The 21,838-nt window shown below is 37.4% G+C and overlaps 1 protein-coding gene across 1 annotated transcript in view; it reads left to right on the forward strand.

Annotated features, from left to right (window-relative positions):
* Positions 1-724: 724 nt before the first annotated feature.
* The window catches only part of LOC124172117, a 28,793-nt gene continuing 7,679 nt past the window's right edge, over positions 725-21,838 (forward strand). Inside the window, exons 1-8 of the mRNA XM_046551522.1 lie at positions 725-1,115; positions 1,235-1,372; positions 3,782-3,949; positions 7,253-7,372; positions 8,310-8,438; positions 10,079-10,210; positions 10,925-10,997; positions 19,587-20,428. Of these exons, the coding sequence (XP_046407478.1) occupies positions 948-1,115; positions 1,235-1,372; positions 3,782-3,949; positions 7,253-7,372; positions 8,310-8,438; positions 10,079-10,210; positions 10,925-10,997; positions 19,587-20,428 (1,770 nt within the window). The 5' untranslated portion in view covers positions 725-947. The remainder of the gene's footprint in view (positions 1,116-1,234; positions 1,373-3,781; positions 3,950-7,252; positions 7,373-8,309; positions 8,439-10,078; positions 10,211-10,924; positions 10,998-19,586; positions 20,429-21,838) is intronic.

A 21,838-nucleotide genomic window follows, 5' to 3' on the forward strand; every position in this document is an offset into this window, starting at 1 on the left:
TTGCCGCAAGAGGCTCACATACATAGCAGGCCTCTAATCAAGACGCGTTTCGAAATGCACCGGCAGCAGCATGGAAAAAGGAGGAGACTTTTCATTTAAGACTATGCAAGAAATATTAATGCTATCGGGACAAAGCAGTGTTGCACGATGTTGATGAGACACATTAAACGACTATACAATGGTAGAATTTTTAGAGGGAAATGGGTAGAGCAACCATGGAAGAAATTCCTGCGTAACCATGGAAGAAATTCCTGTGAAACCATGGAAGAAGTCTTCCATGAAGCAACATTAATAAAAGTCTGCAAAGAGGAGATAACGTGAAAACTATCTCTGTAAATGATAAATTATATTTCAATTGATATTTATTCAGAAAAATACGTTAATGACACAAAATTAACTTTGAAAGAAAGCCTTAGAAAACAACTTTTTCATTTTAAATAAAAAGGCGATGTTTTTGTGTGGAATATTTTATAAAGAAGATAGGAAGAATAACACTTTAAGTACCAAGAATATAAAAATACAAACCATATTCAATTTATTGGCATACTCCGTCTCATACATAATATTCACTTTTGCCGGAACGCGCCTTGAATAGAGGCCTGCTATGTATATCTGTCTCTAGCGGTAAAAATGAAAACTAAAACTCAGCGAAAGCAAACTAATCATTATTGCATGATCTTATATTAATATTGATTATTACAGTGAACTGGAAGGTCATTCATAATATTCATTTTTCTGTGGTGTATTTTTTCGTTGAGGTGATTATGAGTTATTTAAATATTAAAATTATAAGTTGTCTTTCTTCATGAGCATTCTAAATACATATTGTATCATCGAAATGTATGTAGTTCCAGCGACGAATCTGGAGATCTCAGTCTGTTGTGTGTTGATGATTTCATCGACGATTTAACATATTTTAAGATTGAATGATTGATTGAAATTAAAGCATGAATCGTACCGCCGGTATTTTCACCGCTTCGTCAGAAAGGAATTCTGAGGATACCTTGTGCAGACTATGCTTGAAGAATAATGATTATTACTATAACATATTCACTTCCAACGTAGCTCGCAGAACAACTGTGAAGGATGCCGTAAATGGTTTACTCGGTTTAGAAGTAAGTGGCTCGATTCCTGCAACTTATCTATTTCGCTTTTTCATGTTGCTTTCATTATTCGTTGTCACGAGCATCATTTTGCATTTCTTCAATGGAAATCGTGTTGATTGCTATCTTAGGTTGCTGTGGGAGATGGATTGCCCACAACTCTGTGTCCACTATGTTTGAAGAAGCTCACGGAATTCAGTGTTTTCAAAATGACTTGTTTAGAATCGGACGCAAAGCTGAGAAAATTTTCTGGGATTAATTGCTTTAGGGTGAGTACTTTCGTTTATTCTTTTTTGAAGACTGGCGCATGCTATGTTTCGAAAGATGTTAAGTGAGAGTCTTTGTTTTGTGCCGACAGCAGTGTGAAATCCAGGTGGATCATTATTTGTGGATTAAACTTGTTATAGCACTTGTGTGATTGGAGTAACTCAAAGTTGTGATTGATTATTCACTTGATGCCACAACTTGAGAAAAAGAATGTTGTATGACTTCTTGAAGGTGGCAGATCCAACTTTATTTTAAAAAGTGCTTTGAGTAGAGATTAAAAATAAATAGATCATTATTTTTGTTAATTGACAATGCTGGAGTACTTTCAAGGCCGTCGTACATGATTGACGGAATAGTGAAACTAGCCCCATGTCCCGCATGCTTTGTTTCTCAATCTCCATGCAAAGTGATTTTTACCTTGCAGTTGGTGTTTTGGAGGCGATAAGTAAAGACGTTTTGTTGTCTGATTCAGCTATGTGTTTGTAAAATAATTATGGCTTACAAATTTGGGCATTCAAGTTCGACAACTCAATAAAGGCAGTGCACCCACAACGCAATGAAACAATCCCTTTTAATATGTTTACTCACTTTGGTAACCGTAGCATGTTAAAACGAACAAAAAATCTCCTACTGGCTCCTGCTAATTGTAATTCTGAACTTAAATTGAGCTGTAAGTTAGTGTCCAATCATAGGCTAAAGAGCACACACACAAAATGTGAATTCTTGAGGTTTTCTTTATTTATAAGAAAACATACCTGCTGATATTTCAAAAACTTCCTCAATTTTCACGGCTTGTTATACGTAAAGATGAGAGGAACAGTGAATGCATAGCTGGCCCATTATCTAAAATTAAGTTTAAGCTTTAAAGTTGATAGTTGCAAAAAATGTAATTACTAACGTTTTAAACTATATACGTAAAATAAAACACATTGAGAAAATGAATGTGATACATCTTTTAAGTATCAATATGTATAGTTTGTTGGATAGTTACTTTGTTACAGGATAATGTTTACATTTTTTATTTTTGCAAAAATGTATTTTGATATGAGTACATTGTATTTGCTAGAGCAATTTATTTCACTTCTGCTATTACGAATAATTTCATTTTTGAGTAAAAATAAAGTTTCTTTGAGTAATATATTAGTTGAAATTGTATTCTGCGTTTTAAATTTTGGTGTTTTAAAATTCTTAGGTTTTTTTCTTTTAATACCTTCTAAGGTGATCACTGAATCTGATGTGCTCTGTTTATTAGAATTTTAGATGGCTTAAGTGTGAAATACCATTTTTTTTATTAATTGATATGGTTAACTTATGTAACAGTTTCCACAATTGTGGCTTGCCTTATGATATTGTCCATTTTTTGGGGTTGTTGAGGAATTTTTCTTGTGTTAAAATTACCCTGGGTATTTTGGTAATTGTGATAAATTTTGAGGTCTGTTTTTTTACTTTAATATTTTTTCAGATGAGTAATTTTGGTAGAAATTAACCTTTTCAGAAAATTTATTTGGTAGTGATCCTCCGTAAAGGGAATGGATTGCTGTTCCACTTTCTAAGTAAATTTTGTTTAATGAATTAGTTGTTTTAGAATTTTTTCCTGATAAACTTTCAGCTCTATATGTACAGGTTTCTTTGGGGAAGAACTTTTTCACCTGAATCTAGAGCTGAAAAAGCTTGTTAGCTGTATTTACTTTTTACTTTACTAAGTGATGAGATTTTTAAATATAAAAATCTCCTAAATTAGTGAGGTTTCGTCCACCAGATGATTGAAGTGGACTTGTCAGAATTTCCTAGATTCTCATTTGTCTTCTTCGCTATGCCGTACACTGCTCAGTGCATTGGCTGTTCAGGCATTGCTCTCTTGCCCCTTGAAATTGGCCCCATACCTCTCTAATTGCTGTCTCTTCTATGATGTTTGGAGTCCTAGAACAATTTTTTCTCCTCTTTACCGCTTTTTTTAAGTCTCCCATCCAATATCAGGCTGATGCTTTCATACCTTTCTGCCTAAGATAGTGGCCACAATATGAGATATATCTCTTCTCTTCCTGGGTCGGTATTTGAGTGCATAGAAACAGGAGTTCAATTCCCATAGAAATGAATCAAAAACATATTCCCCATCAAAGATTCATGTTTAAAGACACGTCTGTTGAAAATATTTGTGTATTTTCTTTCTTTCATGCCTCATGTATGTCGTAATACGGCCACTATGTGAACTGAATATACCAAGTTATCTCCTCCCTAATTTGGTTTCAGCAGCTTTTTAGCTTTTGAGTTTTGGATAAAGAAAAACATGTCAAGCTTTACGCAAATGCTTGGAAATAACATTGAAAATCCTATGTCATCATATTAGGAGTATGCTTCAATTGTTGACTATGAATTAAATGAATTCCATATCACTGTTACCCTATCCATAGAGTATCCAAGGAGGGGAGGCAGCTGATGACGAGTTGGGGACTCCTGTTGACACAAAGGACTTCATTCAAGATGAGGTACAAGGCACCTCACATCTCACTTGCTCAGCCCAAAGGACTGAAATATACATTCCTGTGCTAGACTCTCAACAACTCGGATCTAATATGTTGGTAAGTTTTATTCTCATCCACAGTGAAACCTGAGTTTAATGACCCTGAGTTGTTTACATTTACTTGGTTGTTTGACGTAAGTGGCTTTGTGCAGTGTAAATGGATGAGTTTCTACAGAAAGTCACCTTCGCTTGTGGGAATAGGGAAACAAGATGCCATGACGTGACAAAATGCAGGACAGCTCCCTATTAAATAAGCAATGAGAGGAAAAGTAGGCCAATTGAAAAATAATGACAATTTTATAGTTTGGAACAATGAAATAAATTTACAGTATGATTTTATGTATTTTTCTGTGTATCTATTTTTCTTGAGTAATTTATGTATTTGTAGTGTAAGCTAGCTAGCTATTAGCACATTCATTGCGGATGCGATTTTCAAGAAGGTTGTCAGAATCGGTCGATAAAATAAGAAAGAAAAAGAGGAAATTTTCCATAACATACCTTCGGTTCAAACACTGCTATTTACATAAGGCGTGCACGGTTCGAAAAAGTGTTCCTTGCTGGAGGTCACACGCACAATCAAAAAACTTGGGAATGGCTATTTGTTTCTTATGAAGGCAGAGAATGGCCTCCTGGCCCGACTGGCAGAGCACTTAATTGACTAGCTACATATATTGACTTGGAGGGGACTGCGTCAATTGACATGTTCCACACGGAATGTGTTAAAAATGAGGTAAGGAGAAAGTAGGCAACTTGAAAAATATTGGCAATTTCACAAGTTAGAACAGTATAAATTAATTAGACCTATGATTTTGTAATATTTTGTGGAAAAATTTTTCTCGAACTATATTTGTATTTTTTACAGCTTGCTAGGTACCTGGTAACAGATTAACTATGCACAAAATCATGATTTTCATTAAGAAGGAAAATGTCTCATTCATAAAAAATCCACCCGGATACCAGACTAATATCCCAACTGTACCCAGTGGCAGATGTTTTATGAATAAAAATGCCTGTTGGCTCGGCCAGACATCTAGTAAGAAATGATTAAAAGGAAAGGACGTATGGAGGATAAGCAGGACACTTGAAACGTAATTGTAAATTCATAATTTAGAGCAAAAGAAGTTAATTAGGACTGTGGGTTTGTTTTTGTTTGTGGGTCGAACTTTTCAAGCAATTTTTGCATTTTGACAATGCTAAGTTTTTAACTTTTACTGAGGTCATGTTCCAATCCACCGTAAATGCACTTGAGCTCTACTCAGCACTTTTTGATGGTCACATTTGGGAAGTGATGTTGTCACCTATTGAGATTTCAGTCCATTACGGTCCTGCTCTGAAGAGTGAATAATCGAAGAGCACGAGAGAGGGCAAGGATTCACCCTTACTTGCTCTTCAACACGTTTGCTACGACGGCTAGAGGTAGAAATTTCTATTTATTATGTGAATTCAGACAGGATATGTTTTAAGGTGGTGAATTGGTTCTTTAAATTGATCATAATGAATGGAGTTGTTATCAAAATAAGTTAATCTAGAATACATGTGAATCTCTGTGTCCAGTGACCGGGAAAATGAGGAATTGTGATTGAATTTTAAGTGTCTGGAATTATGCATGAATTACTCTTGAAAATTTTCTCCAGCCTGACAGTTAAAATTGCTCTCAGGCATAATTTTTTAAGTTCGATGCCCATTTTCTGGTGTAAAAGTGTTTGTCATAATCATGAGTGCAGTAGCTGAGTGGAATTTTTAATGCTGCATCAAAACATAGAATGTCAGACAAGACTACAGCATCGAAATTCCTAACACTCTTGTCTCAACTAAGATTCCAAAAAGTGGTGGAATAGGGCAGGTGACATCAGTTAGTTATAATGTTGATGTAGCTTCTTGACTTGCATTGAATAAATTTAAATGATTGAATTAAATTTGATTATGAAGTGTGTGTAAACTGATTCATTCCTTTGCCTTATAAATTTCTATTTCTATTGCTATTCACAGTGATTAATATTTTAAATTTTAAGGACACATTTATAAAATTGTCTTCTTATTCAAAACTACTTTAATTTGTCTGAACATTATGCTTTACAAAATTTGTTGTTCAAAATTAATAAATTTATTCTGAAGTGTAATAGTTACAATTCCATCCACTCCTTATTGCCACTGCTGTATTTTATATGTTATTACTTCCACATTTGCATTTAGTGCAGTAAAATATTGCAATAATTAATGAACAACAACAGTAACATTCTCTTAACGCCAAATTTCACAAGTCAACTTTTTTCAGTTTTGAAATCGCCACTGTACAGTGGTGGCACCACTTGCAGTCAGAGCAGGAAAGAGCAAAAGAGCCGAAAAGAGTGTTTGAGCACAACAACATAGGGTGCACCCTATGGATTGGAACACGGACTGAGGCAATGTTTAGTTTGTTTTTCTCGGTGGTCCACTGGGTTGAAATTAGGGAAAATACCCTTTCTGCAGTTGTATTTTACTGTGTTAAGCTTAAGAAATATTCAGAAATTTTTTTGAGAGTTCTGAGTGGCTATTAACACATTTATATACTTATAATAATGATTTTCAAAAAGGAGGACTCTTCACCATTCTTAAAAAATCTGCCCAGGCACCGTATCTATAAAGGATGACATGTCTAGACCATCCCAGATGTCTGGTTACACTATATGAAGGCATCATCAGTAGATTATTTCATTTCATTTATGTGGGGGATAAACCATTAACTATATTCTTATGTATAACATCACAGATGATAGACCATAGAAAAGACTAAACACATTTAATGAAACCACTCAATAATAAATTTAGAAATGCATGGAATTCCACATCAATGAACCAAATATATAGGCAGATACAATAATATTAATGTTAAGTTATGAAAATGTTCTCATAGTAGAATTTGTTAAATTGAGGTCATGTTCTAATTGACATGTCCGGATTAATTGGAAAATCTGGTCACCCTGTGTGTGACCATCAGTTGCACAAAATGAGGTAAAAAGTGTAACCACCCTAATCTACATAGGCATGTATGTGCATCTTAACTTTCTTATACCACCATTCTTGTGAGAGCAATTTCACACATCCAATGGAGGAGTCTTATGGTGGACAATCTAAATTTTATTTATGAATTTACCCACTCTTTCTTTGGCTAGCACACTGAGAAACATTTAACACTAGGTTTTGGTCAGTAAACTGGTCATCTCAGCCATTTCATTTAAGGTTGTCTCTAAAATCTTGTGCAAACATGATTTCAGCCAGCTTGAGTGGTCTCAGGTGAAAGAGGAGGTTTTATTGTTGTCATATATAATTATTTACATTATTATTTTGCCCCCATTGATTGTCACCCAGCATTATCTTCTAGGAAACTGTGAAGGAGGAGAACGAAGACCCTCTCAGTGAAGATAAATATCCTGTGATGTACACTCTGGATCCAGATGGAATTTCAAGCAATGCATTGGACCCTTTGGCAACTGATGACTTGGTAAGTTCACTTTTGCCTTGTAAATCATAGTTTTTTTTTACTTCACAAATTTAGTCCTCCATGGAATAATCCAATATCATTTACCACAATAACAATACCTTTTCCCTTCCTTTATCATATCTGAATAAGGGAATGCTACATGTGTCAAATGTCTTTATTAGAACTTTCACTGTTACTCATCATGTTGGTTAAAGAAAAACATCTCCGCTATGTTGACGTGCTAATTTTGTCTACCAACTATGTTTCCTGATCCATTTTGGTTGCTTTTTCAAGGAAGATTAGGGGAATCACAGTTGCCTTAGTTTTGACCCATAGGCCCAAAAGCTTTTTTTAGTAGCAAAGAGATGTGTCATTCTTGACGAAATCATGCAAAATGGATGGGTTATTGCACTGAACAGAATGGGGGCATACAGCTGCTCTGATCACACACCTTTGCTTACTGAGCAAGTGATACCATCTTTGGAGAGGATATTGGATGTTGGCAAATCAGTTTGTTTGCTGACAGGCATCAATTATTTTCTGTGAGCTGATTTTGATGGAGCATGTCATATGTAATAGCATGCCAACATTCATTGAAATGAAATTTAATGATTATCTTTAATAAATAAAATCATCATATTTGTGTGGACATGCAGACCAAATTTCTTGGTTGCCAATTAATGATGTCTTGAGACCATCACATCTCAAAATATTGCTGAATAATTTGTTCTTCATTCTTCTGAAGATTTTCCTATGGCTAATTGGAAAGGCAGAGTAACTTATTGGACCATATTTCGTTGATCAATGAATTTATCCTTCTTTCCTCTCTGAGGTCAGAATAGCAGTTCAGGGACTTTTTCACTTTTGCATACATTTGATGTTTTGGTTGTGATCTTTGTCTTCTGGTACAAATTAGTGAAAACCCATATCAATGAAGTGTTAATTCTCTTTCTATCAGAGTGGCATGGCAACATGTGGGTCCCCTTGTGTAAAAGCAGATCAGATTAGTGATGATGGAGGAGGATATGTGGACAATGGTAGCACTGATGGGGCCACAAATGACCTTGTGGCCCAAGCCTCTGCTCAGGTAATCATCATCATAATAATAATATTTAAATTGGTCCAGTGATTTGTTTGGACAAATATAGGAGATGTCACTTAGTATGTAAGGTACAAAATCAGTACAAACTAAAAAAGAAACAAAAGGTATGCAAAGAAATTCATCATAATTATATGTAAATATAATTTTTTGCACAAAAATTTGCAGCATACATGAACACACAAGTATGAGGTTATATGTGCAGTCAATTTTTGAAGTAGAGGGAGTCAAGCTGTTTAAGTAGACATTTTAACTATAAGCTACAGTATCCTTGTATGAATTTTTAAGAATTTTTTATAATTGGTTCTAGGGCCCCAAATGAGGATACTAAACATCACATTCAGGTAGAATTCACTGTAATAAATTGACAATAATACATCAATAACTAATTTCTCTAATAGAATAAAAAAACAAGTTGATGTAATTTTTCTGTGGAGCTTTTGAATTTGTTGCTCCTAGTAGACTTGATTATCATTTTTTACTCCCAGATAAGAGAAATGAGATTTGTGGATTTTACATCAGTTTTTACTGAGATCCGGTTGTGTAAAGCTGGTTGCATACACCGTTGAGTCACATGAATTTTTAAACCTTAAAATTTAGTTTAAATATTAAGATTATTGCCTTAAAAAGTAATATTCGTGTGCTTAATGTAATACACATTTAATACAGTTACTACCCATGATACACCCCTAAAAAAAAACAAAAATCAAAATGTTATAATAATAGTATGTTAACTTATTGTACCTAAAGAGGGGTTTTATATCCTCCCTAATTTAGGTTAGAAAGGCAGTGGAATGAGTAAAACTAGCAGTTATTGTTTACATGCAACGAATGCTCCTTTATACTCCTTATCTATTTATTGCCTGGCTTACTATAGAATAAAAAAACTGTGCTATATTGAGATATGAAATTACAACCCCTTGGATCAGCGTAGTAACCTTAGTAAATGAAGAAATGGTAGGGTAAATGTCAAAAAAAGCTGGGACTATGATAATCATCTGCAAAATGCTGAAGAATTTGAAAGGGCTACCATGGGAAGCCAATTAGTCAATTGAGTAACTACATCTCATTCTTGTCTCAGCAAAGCATGCTTTGTATTTTTATGTACTCATGTGTGTGATTCTCCTGAAATTGAATGTTACATCTACATTTTTTAAAGACTAAAGAGAATTTTGAGTGGTAAAATTATCATGTATATAAAATCTACAGAATACAATCACTTTTTGCTTGCATAGAATATTTGTCAAAGTAAACAATAATAAGGGCATCAATATCACGAAGCAATACAAATTACACCTAAATCTCAGTCACGTTGAGGCATTAGACAAATATTCTTTCACGCAGTAGTATTGATCTTTTAACTGTGGCTAATCCTACATTTTCTTGGTAATATGAGAGTTTTTTTTTCTTTTTCAAGTACTATGATAGATTAATGTACAATTTATTGCATGTAAATGTATAACAGAAGCGGTAAAGATGTGAATGTTACAGAAGTGTATGTTTTGAGGTGGTGTGTAGATATTTATCAATGCTATAAATAGGAATCAATTTTTTTGTGAACTCTCAAAGCTTTTTCTATATTTCTGTATCTCTGTCCTTGATGATGCTGATTTTGGACTCATATGCAGGCACAGGCCTCAACATCTTCCCAAGGTGAAGAGGTGGATGGTGAAGGCACCAGAGCCGTTGTGATAGACCTTGACACTCTGCTGGTTTTGGCCAAGAACGAACTATCTCCCAAGGAGACTGATGCCACTGAGGTATGCATGAAATTCACATTAAATAAAATTAATGGATGAAAGTGATGTCTGGTAGAAATTCCCAATTTCAAATATTGTAAACTTGGGCACTTGAGCCAAGATTTTGAAACCTTTATCATTATTTTCAAAAATTGGCACAATGTATTGTAACCAGTGCCACTTGCCATGGTTCATGGGTAACTTAAAATCAGCATATACAAGGTAAGGAGAACTGATTCAATATCCTATGTGATTATTTGTGCTAAGAGGAATAAGGTCAACCCATGACGCCTTGAATTAAATATTCTCTCAGCCCGTGGTGAATGAAGACGCAGCAGGAGCCAGCCAAGGAAGTCATCGCCATCCATAACAGAGAGCGGATAAGTAAAACTGTTATCCCACATGACTCCCCCTCTTCAGTTAAGAAGATTCACAAAGAAAAACCATATATAATTAAGAATGGAAGAACAAACTCTGAAGAAGACCTGTTGCCGAGCAACATTTTACCTTGCATTTTGTTTATTCTTTTGGCCCACCCTTTTTCCCTGGAAAGAAGTATATATTTTAGTATTTAGGACAGTGTATTATTGGAGAGTGTTTAGGATTAGTATTGGTGTTGTCACTTCATTTGGTTTTGTATTCACGCAAGAGATTCCCAAGAATTTAATATTTTTGTTCCATTATTTTATTATCCTAAAGTTGTCATTTGTAAATCTGAAGTCTGCTTACTTTCAGCCTACTATTACGGAGAATGGGGAGCTGATTCAAAATCGAACAATGGCCATGGAGTCTATGACAGAGGCTGTGGGTGAGTGCTCTTCAGTGCTTAGAAAATAACTCTTCAGAGAAAAGATTTTTAACTAATTCTGACTAGGCGAATGTCCAAAAGCTGTATCTCAGAATTCAATAAAATTTTAAATTTGATTTTTTTCCTACATTCTTAATGCACTCTTATATTAGAAAAGCTTGTTTTTTTGTCAATAATTCCATTAAGTTCACTGAAAATTGTATTTTAACATGTGCTTGTCTCCGGGTCCTCGGCGTGACAACTGGGCTCTTTAACCACTGGACTAATGCTCACTCTTCGGAGAGTGGCTCTTATACATGAATATATTTAACTAGTAAAGGTTTAACTGCATTTCAGTATAAACTATTTGGTTATACAACGCCATATGTGGGCTGATTCAAGGACAGCTTCCAATGGACTATGTATAACACAAGAAAATTTGATTGAATACTGAACCGGGTTTTTGGACACTTCCCTTGTGAAGGACGTAGCATCTGTGTATGTCATCCATCTAAAAATTCTTTAGTTCATGATGTATAGTTCTGCTTGAGAATATAATCAGGTCAGCATGTGTATAGTAAAATTTTCACAATGCTTCAATAACATTAACCAATATATGCTGTCATGTGCATTCATATGGGAATTCCAGTGTAATTCACCTAACAGTTTTGTCTCTTATACTGGGTAATAGAAAAAAATCTCAATAAATCACTTGAGAAGAATAATGGGCATAAGAATCCATTTATGAGCCATGTACACTGCGGCGTCCATGGACAAAATGAACTTGGAACTTGTTGAAATGAGTTCAAGTGGTTTTTTCAGTTTCGAAATGATGGTAAAATTTTGCTTCGATAGACTCCCCAACCGATTCACTGTTTTGTGCTCTAGGCAACTGTGCTTTAACAGGTCTAACAGTTTTTCATGGAAAAAGTGAGATAAGGAAAAAAACAGATTTGGCTGAAAATAGGCTAAATTCAATTTCAATGGCTAGTATGCAGCAGTTATAATTCTGGTTATAGCTTCATCCAAATTGTCAAAGGTGGTAAAGCCAAGTACAAGGCATGTATATGACAAGTTTGAATTAATTGGATGTTGCTTAACTTAAAACTGCTAAGTTTATTCTTTATTAGGAGGTTCTAGTGGTATTTTGTGCATCGCTTCATATTTTAGGTACTTAGTTTAATGAAAATTCAACCTGGACATATTCAAAATTAAAATATTATTGTGATGATTGCTTCTGAATATATATATATATATATATATATATATAGATCACGGGTCTATTATAATAATATAGTGGAAGTTTTGCGGTGTGCGTTCGCGATAAAGGTATCTAAATACTGGGGATGGATTGACCTCAGTGCAGAGCACAGCACAAGATAGAAACGACCTCTTACAGAATGATCGGGTTTACACATTTATTCTCGGAATTGATCATACAAAAAGACAAAAAAATCAAAGAAATGCCCTTTCTTAATCCTAATGAGGGATGAATGACTCGACTTCTATGGCGACACATCATCATCACTGGTCAACAATCCTAGGATTGGTTTGACGCAGCTCTCCACTCAGTTCTCCTATCAGCTAAACTTTTCACTCCTACGTATTTCTTCTCTTTCACATCTCTCTTTACTTGTTCCATATATTTTGTTCGAGGTCTTCCTTTTCCATTCTTGCCTTCCACCTGTCCTTCGACGATTGTCTTCATCAGGCCATCATGTCTCAAGATGTGGCCTATAAGGTTGTTCCGTCTTCTTATTAAGGTTTTCATGAGGCTTCTCTTCTCTCCTACCCTTCTTAGAACTTCCTCGTTACTAACTCGGTCGATCCATTTGATTTTCATCATTCTTCTGTAGCACCACATTTCAAAGGCCTCTATCCTTGCTTTCTCTGCTGCGGTCATTGTCCATGCCTCACTTCCGTATAGGAGCATACTCCAGATGTAGGTTCTTATAAAGTGTTTCTTTACATCCATATTTAAGTTTCCCGCTGTAAGCAGGTCTCTCTTTTGGTGGAATGGTCTCTTCGCCTGGGCTATTCTGCTGATAATTTCTTTCTTGCTTCTCCCATCACTAGTTATCTTGCTTCCCAAATAACAGAATTCATCCACTTCTATCAGTTTTTGCCTCCCTATTTTAATGTTTGTCTTGACTTCTTCTCTTCTGCTGCATACTAAGATCTTGGTTTTCTTCGTGCTTATTTTAAGTTGATATCTACTCATTACCCTACCCATATTAACCAGAATATTTTTCAAATCCTTCTCTGTTTCTGCTATAACGGCTATGTCATTGGCAAATCTTAGCATGCTTATTTTTTCTCCATGGGTATTCACTCCCAATGCCATTTCTTTGATTTCCTTAATGGCTTTTTCAATGTAAACGTTGACAATTACGGGTGACAATGTACAGCCTTGTCGCACTCCTTTCTTAATTCTTGCTTCTTCACAGCTGGGCCCTGATTTTATCACGGCTACTTGGTTTTTGTATAAACTGTGGATGATTCTTCTGTCATTATAAAGAACCCCAATTTCCTTCCTTTCCAAGCATTGTGCTCCAATCCACGTTATCAAATGCTTTCTCTAAGTCCACAAACGCAACGAATGTTGGCTTGTTCTTTTCCATTCTCTTCTCTATGAGCAGTCTTAGGGCCAATATTGCTTCCCTTGTGCCTTTGTTTTTTCTGAATCCAAATTGGTCCTCATCCAAATACTCTTCTGCTTTTCGTTCTACTTTTCTATAGATGATCCTTGTCAGTATCATTGATGCATGTGTAGTAAGGCTTATGGTCCTAAAATCTTCGCACTTCTCCGCTCGTTTCTTCTTAGGAATAGGGATTATAATGTTCCTCTCGAAATCCTTTGGTATCTCACCTGTCGTATACATTTCACTAATGATTTTGTATAGCTGGTTGAACGTCTTCTCTCCTGAATTTTTGATTAGTTCTGCAGGAATGTCATCAATGCCAGACGCTTTATTTATCCTGAGGTCTCTTACAGCCGCATCAAATTCCGATCTTAAAATTGGGGCTCCCATGTCATCGTCATCCACTTCCCTCTTGTTTTCGATAGCATTCGTTCTGAGGCGACTTCCTTTGTACAAATCTTCCAGATATTCCTTCCATCTCTTCCCTTTTTCTTCGTTTTCAATCAATAGTTCTCCGTTTTTGTCCCTAAGGGTATTACATCTTACGCCCCTTTCCTTAAAGTGGTTCCTCACTATCCTATAAGCGGCCTCTACTTTTCCATGTTGAAGATTGTTTTGCACGTCTTCGCAAATGCTTTTCATCCACGTTTCTCTATCCTTCCGCGCTTTACGACATATTTCGTTCCTTATCCTCTTGTAACGATTCTGTCCTTCCTCTGTTTTCGCAGCCTTGTATTTTCTTCTTTCTTCAATGAGATCTAATACTTCCTGCGTGATCCATGGTTTTTTCCAAACGACTTTTCTTTTACCAAGAACTTCCTCAGCTGCCGCCTGCAGACCACTTCTAATAGTTTTCCAACTCTCTTCCATTGGTTTGTTGGTCGTATCCTCCCCTATTTTATTTTCTACAGCCTCTTTAAAAGCCAGTTGATGCTGAACCTCCCTCAATTTTTCAACCTGCCATATGTTTTTCACGGCTTTCTTCGACTTTTTAAATTTAAGGTGGCATTTCATCATAACTAGGTTATGGTCGCTATTGATATCTGCCCGTGGATAGCTTTTGCAGTCCTTCACCTGGTTCCTGAATCTTTGTTTCACTAAAATGTAGTCGATTTGGAATCTTCTGCGGTCTCCTGGCATCTTCCACGTGTATCTTCTTCGCAGGGGATTTTTGAATAAAGTGTTGGCAACCACTAGCCTGTGCTCCGTGCAGAATTCAAGTAGCCTTTCTCCTCTTTCATTTCGGTTACCCAACCCATATTTCCCAGTTATTATTCCGTCTTGACCTTCGCCGACGACAGCGTTCCAGTCCCCTAAAATAATAAGATTTTCTTCCCCTCTTACCTGCTTGATAACTTCCGCTGTATCTTGGTAGACATCTTCTACTTCTTCGTCTTCATAATCTGACGTAGGCATGTAAACCTGTACCACTACAGTAGCTACGGGTTTAGTATCTATCTTCACCATTACTATCCTTTCATTAAACTGCAGGTAGCTTTTAACACGCATCCCGGCGCTCTTTCTAAGCATTATGCCTACTCCAGCATTACCATTTAGCGATCCCGTGTGTATCATTCTGTAGCTTCCACTCCAAAAGTCTCCTTCCTGGGGCCACTTCATTTCGCTGATGCCTAATACATTGAGGTTCATTCTTCGCATCTCCACCTTCAAGTTCTCTATCTTACCGCAGCTGCGAAGTGATCTGACGTTCCATGTTCCTATCCGTAACATTCTATCACCTTTGACCAATGTACCCTCTCGAGTAGTCCCCGCCCGTAGATCTGAATGGGGGACTAGTTTACCTCCGGAATATTTTACCCGAGAGAATTCCATCATGTCATTATATAAATTGAGTGGAGTAGCTGTGACTCCTCGGGATGATAATGTGGTGGTTTCCCCTTATGGCGACACATAAATCACATAAATGAAAAATGAATTGAGAAGACAAAAAAACACTACCCCACCAAAATTACTTAATTCTAATACAAAGAAATCAATAGGATGAATGGATGAATAATGAATTTACAAATGCCAAAGAATATACAAGCTCCTCGTCCAGTTGTGCGAAATGTCCAGCACAATCGCTTTGAATATGCAAATCTCGTGGACGGGAGATTAGTGATACAACTTTTTTATAGAACGTTGAAAAACTTGGCAAAGGGTTTCGTGATATTGTTCCACAAATCACTATTTCGAGTGAACAGCACTTGGGATCTCTTCTTGGGGAATTATGTTGGATCGAGCAAGGAGAATGGATAATGCACTATCCGGGGAGAGGGGTTTGAGTATTTTACCGCGTCAATGGTGTGGCTCTCTGTTGAATCGCCGCTTCGGCCGTCGAGCCCAACAGGCTTCTCTCTGCCTGCGGCTTCGAAGAACAGCGGGTGGTGATTCCCACGATGAATCGCTTTTCTCGATGAAATCTCGCCCATCGATGTCTCCCGTTTTCGCTCGCTGTGCGCTGGCCTTCACTAGGCTCGGAAGGTCTTCGCTTCCACGCACTTCCAACACAAAAATTCCTCTGTTCTCCTCGTGAGCACCCGTTATATACCGGCGTTCACGTGACACAAAAAAATGACAGTCGAAAACCCTAGTATTTGATGGGGACGCCGCTCTAGCAGTGCTGTGCCCGCTTCTTTTAAATGAGCAATGGCTCAGACCAAGGACCGACCGCGATGAACATAATGAAAAAAAACGACGGTGCAGGTCGTACCGTCACATCGCCCCCCAGCGCGAACGAATTTTTCCTTTTTCTTGCTGGGTGAAAGATGAATGCAAGAAAAATAAAAAATGAGTTCGAGCTTTTGCACGAGAAAAAAATCAAAATAAAGGAACAATTTACTTTTGTGATTCCTTATCCCCTATAAGGAACCAAGGAAAATGCATTAAAAATGCCTAATTCGGATCCGTCCTCCCTTGACAACAAGTAAGCATTAGGACCAACCCTCTTTGAAATACTGTATGGACCGGTAAACAAATGAAAGAACTTGTGAAATAATCCAAGTCTGGTGTCGGATACCCGCGGAGTTCGTAGTAGCACGGAGTCTCCGATTTGGAAATTAGAATGCACCACTTTTTGACATTCCCTCCTCCTGCGGGCAGACACCCTTAAATTTTAAGCAGCGAAACGGATGATAGTTTCCTTGCCTACTACGGCGTCCTCCGGACATGTCAACCCATCGGGAAAAAAATTTGGTGGTTTTCGATCGAAATGAGCCTCATAGGAGTCATTTGTGTTGACTCATACCTTACTTCATTGATCCACCTATTCACAAAAGGCAGAACCTTTACCCAAGCCCGATGTTCACCACCGCAATAAACCCTGAAGACGCGAGACAATTCCTTCATAATTCTCTCGCTCGGGTTTGATTGGGGATGTCGAATCGATGAGTAAATGATTTTTATTCCTAATCCACCTAACTCATCCTTCCATCTTTCGCTTGTGAACATGGTTCCATGATCCGATAAAATTGCCTTGGGTATCCCGCATAACTGAAAATATTCTTCTCTTAAACAAATTAAACAATTCTTAGCCTTTGTTTTAATCAGAGGATAAACTTGGACGAATTTAGAAAATACATCCACACATACAAAATCATATCGAAAGCCCCCCTTCGATTTCGGCAAGGCTCCATAAATGTCTACGGCGAGGAGTTCGCCGGGTTTGTTTGGAATAATGTTGGCCATTGGGCCTTGGAAATTTTTTGATGGGTCTTGGTTTTTTGGCAGACGTCACATCTAAAAACAAGTTTCCTAATCTCTCGGTCCATATTAGGCCAATAATACCTAGTTTTTATCACGGCAGCAGTCTTAGTACCGCCGAAGTGAGCATAATTTTGATGTGCAAAAGTAATAACACGCTCTCTGACCTCACGGGGCAACCACACACGGTAACGAACAGCGTTGTTGGGAGAAGAAATTTTCTTAAATAAAATCCCACCTCTAAATGCCGCAGAATCTACCAATTTTCGAAAGCGATTGCGCCGTGCGTCGTTAGGTAACGCGATACCTCGAAAAAATTCACAATAGGGCGCAAGTCGCGATCATCAAATTGCATCTGTGCGAGGTTCTTGAATTCATCCTTGGGGAAGGGTGCCAACTGAAGGTCGATTTCAGCTACGAGGTAATGTCCCGATGGCTGCTCTACCAATTTCGGATGCCTAATAGAAAACCGGCTTAACCAATCTGCTACAACATTTTTCTCTCCCGGACAAAATCCAACAGTGAAAGGATATTCCTGTATCAAAAGCGCCCATCGCGTAAGTCTACAATTATTGAAGTGGCACTTATTAAGAAATGATAGGGCTTTGTGATCGGTTAAGATAACAAATTCTCTTCCCAACAAAATCGTTCTAAACTTTGTTAAAGTCCACACGATCGCAAGGGCTTCCTTCTCGGTCGTTGAGTACGCAACCTCGGGGCCTTTCAGAGACCGACTCGCAAACGAAAGAACCCGTTCGCAGCCATCTTCATCCTTTTGGAATATAACAGCCCCTAGTCCTAGGTCGCTACTATCTGTCTGAACAAAAATCTTTCTAGAAAAATCAGAAAAGCCTAGCATGACGAAATCTAAAAAACATTGCTTTATGTTTTTGAATGCCTAGTCTTGCGCCTCCTCCCATTTCCACGGAGTGCCCTTTCTCAGCAATCGCAGTAAAGGTAGAGTCAAAAATGAATATTTTTGCACAAACTTCGCATAAAAATTGCAGAGGCCCAAAAACGCCCTCAGCTGTTTTACATCAACGGGAGGTGGAGCGGTTTCAATGGCCGATATTTTCTCCAGACTTGGCCGGACGCCTTTTTCGGACAGTATGTGTCCCAAAAATTTTATTTCCTTACAACAAAATTGTGATTTAGATAAATTCATTGACACGTTCGCTTTCAAAAGTGTCTCAAAAAGCAAACTTAATTGCGTAAGATGCTCAGGAAAGGTGAAAGAAGCTACAAGTATGTCGTCAACGTAAACAGTTAAACATTTTCTGAGTGCGGGGCCTAGAATGTCATCAAGACACCGTATCAACGCGGCACCACTATTCTTAAGTCCAAATGCTACGCGTTGAAATACGTAACTGCAAGAATTGAATAAAAACCCTGTATACTTCCGATACTCCGGATGCAGCTCAATTTGCCAGTATGACGCGGTAAAATCAATGCTTGAAAAATATTTGGCACCATAAAAATTCAACAAAATATCGTCTATCCTGGGGGGAACATCATTCTCAGGAATAGTGATACTGTTTAATCGCCTAGCATCTAAACACAGACGTATTCCACCGTCTTTTTTTTAACCACCAGCAATGGGTTAATATACGCGGTTTTTTCTTTCTTAATGATACCTTGGGTAAGCATATATTATATTATGATATATATGATATTCATTTACTGCTGTTAGTGTTCTTGTTTACGCACTGCAAATATTTCTTTTTTAATACACGTTGTCCTTGAAGGTAAGTTCTTATAATATGCCATATTTTTCTTGCTCTCAATGATTTATTAAGATGAAAATGATTTTTAGTGAGCTTTAATTACCTTCTGACTCCCGTAGTTCCTGTCCATTTTTATTTTGCATATCATTAGCCTTGCATTGCAAGAAAGTATTTGCATTTAATAACGTTGATAATTGTTTCAATTCAAAATTATGTTTGTGCATGGCATTTGTAAATTCAGTGTGTGATTACTTCTGCACATGAAAAAGTGCATTGAGATGTTTCCTGAAGTAGATACTTGAGGTAAGTATAAAATATTTTGCTCAATTTCTCTGAGGAGCAGTGCCAATCACTTTGTGAATAAATGTATGGAAACCGCCGTAAGAAATTAACTGACCCTTTGTTATGTGCATAGCTTCTAAACGAAGGATCGGTTAAAGTAGCTACCTTGATATCTGTCTGCTGGCTGTTATAAATTAGCTCCATGATTCAAAGATTTCATGCCTGACTTTACTTATTTTTGATGTGAAATTCTTTTCTAGTGGCCGCAGCTCCTGAAAGAGCCTCAACCTTGTTTGCAGTCCTTGAACCAAAGATTAGAGCATCCTATTCAAGGAAAGGAAAGAAGTTGATGGATAAAGACATTAAAAAATGTGATACCTTGCTTGCTGATAATATACCGTCGTGCTCAATTCCTAATGATGGACAGTTACATTCAAAATCTAAATATGCGTCTAAAATCAGAGGGGATATAGCAACAATGACTATTGCTGGGAAGAGAGGTGGTTGTGATAATGCAGACACCATAAAATTCATCAGGAGACCTGAGAATGGAATGAATGGCCCCGAGACAGTCATACGGGAAAACAAAGTAAAAAGTACTTGCATGATCAAAAATCCTAAAAAGCGTGCCTGTTCAAGGAAAAAATCTTATCATTGCTTCAACTGCAGAGATGCATTCAATGCCAAATATGATCTCATGGAGCACCTCAAGATTCATTTTGGTTCTGGTAATTTGGATATTGATTCAAATATGTCAATCGGAAAAGATTCGTTCCTCAAAACCTTTGTTTGTAGGAGAGAAACTAATAGTTCTTGTCAGCCCATCCCCTCCAAAAGTTTAAATCAGCTGATGTGTGAAAGCCAAGGGGTGAAACAAAAAGGAAATAGGCTTCTTAAGGATAACTTCGGAGGAACAAGGGAGAATAAAAGTGTGAGGGAAGTGAGGAGAAGCTTCATTTTGGATGGGAAAGATGGCACAGTTAGTCCGCACACATCAAAGAAGTCCTATTCCTGCAGTGAATGTGAAAAGTCTTTCTCTGGAAAGAGCAACCTTGTCAGTCACATTCGGACTCATACGAAGGAGAAACCTTATTCCTGCGGTGTATGCGATGAGTCTTTCTCTCGAAAGAGTCACCTTGACAGACACATTCGGACTCATACGAAGGAGAAACCTTATTCTTGCAATGAGTGTGATAAATGTTTCTCTGAAAGAAGCAGCCTTGTCCGTCACATGCGGACTCACACGAAGGAGAAACCCTATCCTTGCAATGCATGTGATAAGTCTTTCTCTCATAAGACTACCCTTGTCAGTCACATGCGGACTCACACGAAGGAGAAACCTTATACCTGCAATGAATGTAATAAGTCTTTCTCTGAAAGAAGCAACCTTGTCCATCACATTCGTACTCATACGAAGGAGAAACCTTTTTACTGCGGTGAATGTGAAAAGTCTTTCTCTTGGAAGCATCACCTTGTCCGTCACATGCGGACTCATACGAAGGAGAAACCTTATTCTTGCAATGTATGTGATAAGAATTTCTCTCATAAGAATACCCTTGTCCATCACATTCGGACCCATACGAAGGAGAAACCTTATTCTTGTAATGAATGTGATAAGTCTTTCTCTCTTAAAAGTACCCTTGTCAATCACATTCGGACTCATACGAAGGTGAGACCTTATTCATGCAGTGAATGTGAAAAGTCTTTCTCACGAAAGCATCACCTTGTTTATCACATGCGGACTCATACGAAGGAGAAACCTTATTCTTGCAATGTATGTGATAAGAATTTCTCTCTTAAGAATACCCTTGTCTATCACATGCGGACTCATACAAAGGAGAAACCTTATTCTTGCAAAGAATGTGATAAGTCTTTCACTTATAAGTGTAACCTTGTCAGCCACATGCGGACTCATACGAAGGAGAAACCTCATTCTTAATGAATGTGATAAGTCTTTTACTTATAAGACCACCCTTGTCAGTCACATGCGGAATCATACATAGGAGAAACCTTACCCATGCAATGAATGTAAAACGTCTTACACTACATTTTGAAAACCAGGAGCGCTGCTGAGGCGCGTTGAAACCATATGAGACTAAAAATCCCAGTAAACACGTATGACTCATGTATGATGTAATAAAGAAGTCTGATGAATTTGTAGGACTCCTACAAAAGAGTCCCAAATGACCTCATAATGATGTCTCCGTGAGGTCATATGCACTCGTAAGGAATTCTTCTCGAGGCCTCACACGACTCGGAAAGAGCTCATGCAAGAGGTCTTATAGGTCTCCTTTAAGTGATCCAATATGATTCGCAAGAGTCACTTTTTCCGTCACATTTTGAATCATACGAAGGAGAAACCCTATTCGTGCAATGAATGTGATAAATTTTTCTCACAAAAGAGTAACCTTGTCCGTCACATTCCGACTCATATGAAGGAGTACCTTTTTCGTGAAATGAAAGTCTTATACTTCCAAACAAAACCTTGTTTTGCACATGCGGTTACATCGGA

Source organism: Ischnura elegans (genome assembly GCF_921293095.1).
Source record: "Ischnura elegans chromosome 13 unlocalized genomic scaffold, ioIscEleg1.1 SUPER_13_unloc_1, whole genome shotgun sequence".
Lineage (NCBI taxonomy): Eukaryota > Metazoa > Arthropoda > Insecta > Odonata > Coenagrionidae > Ischnura > Ischnura elegans.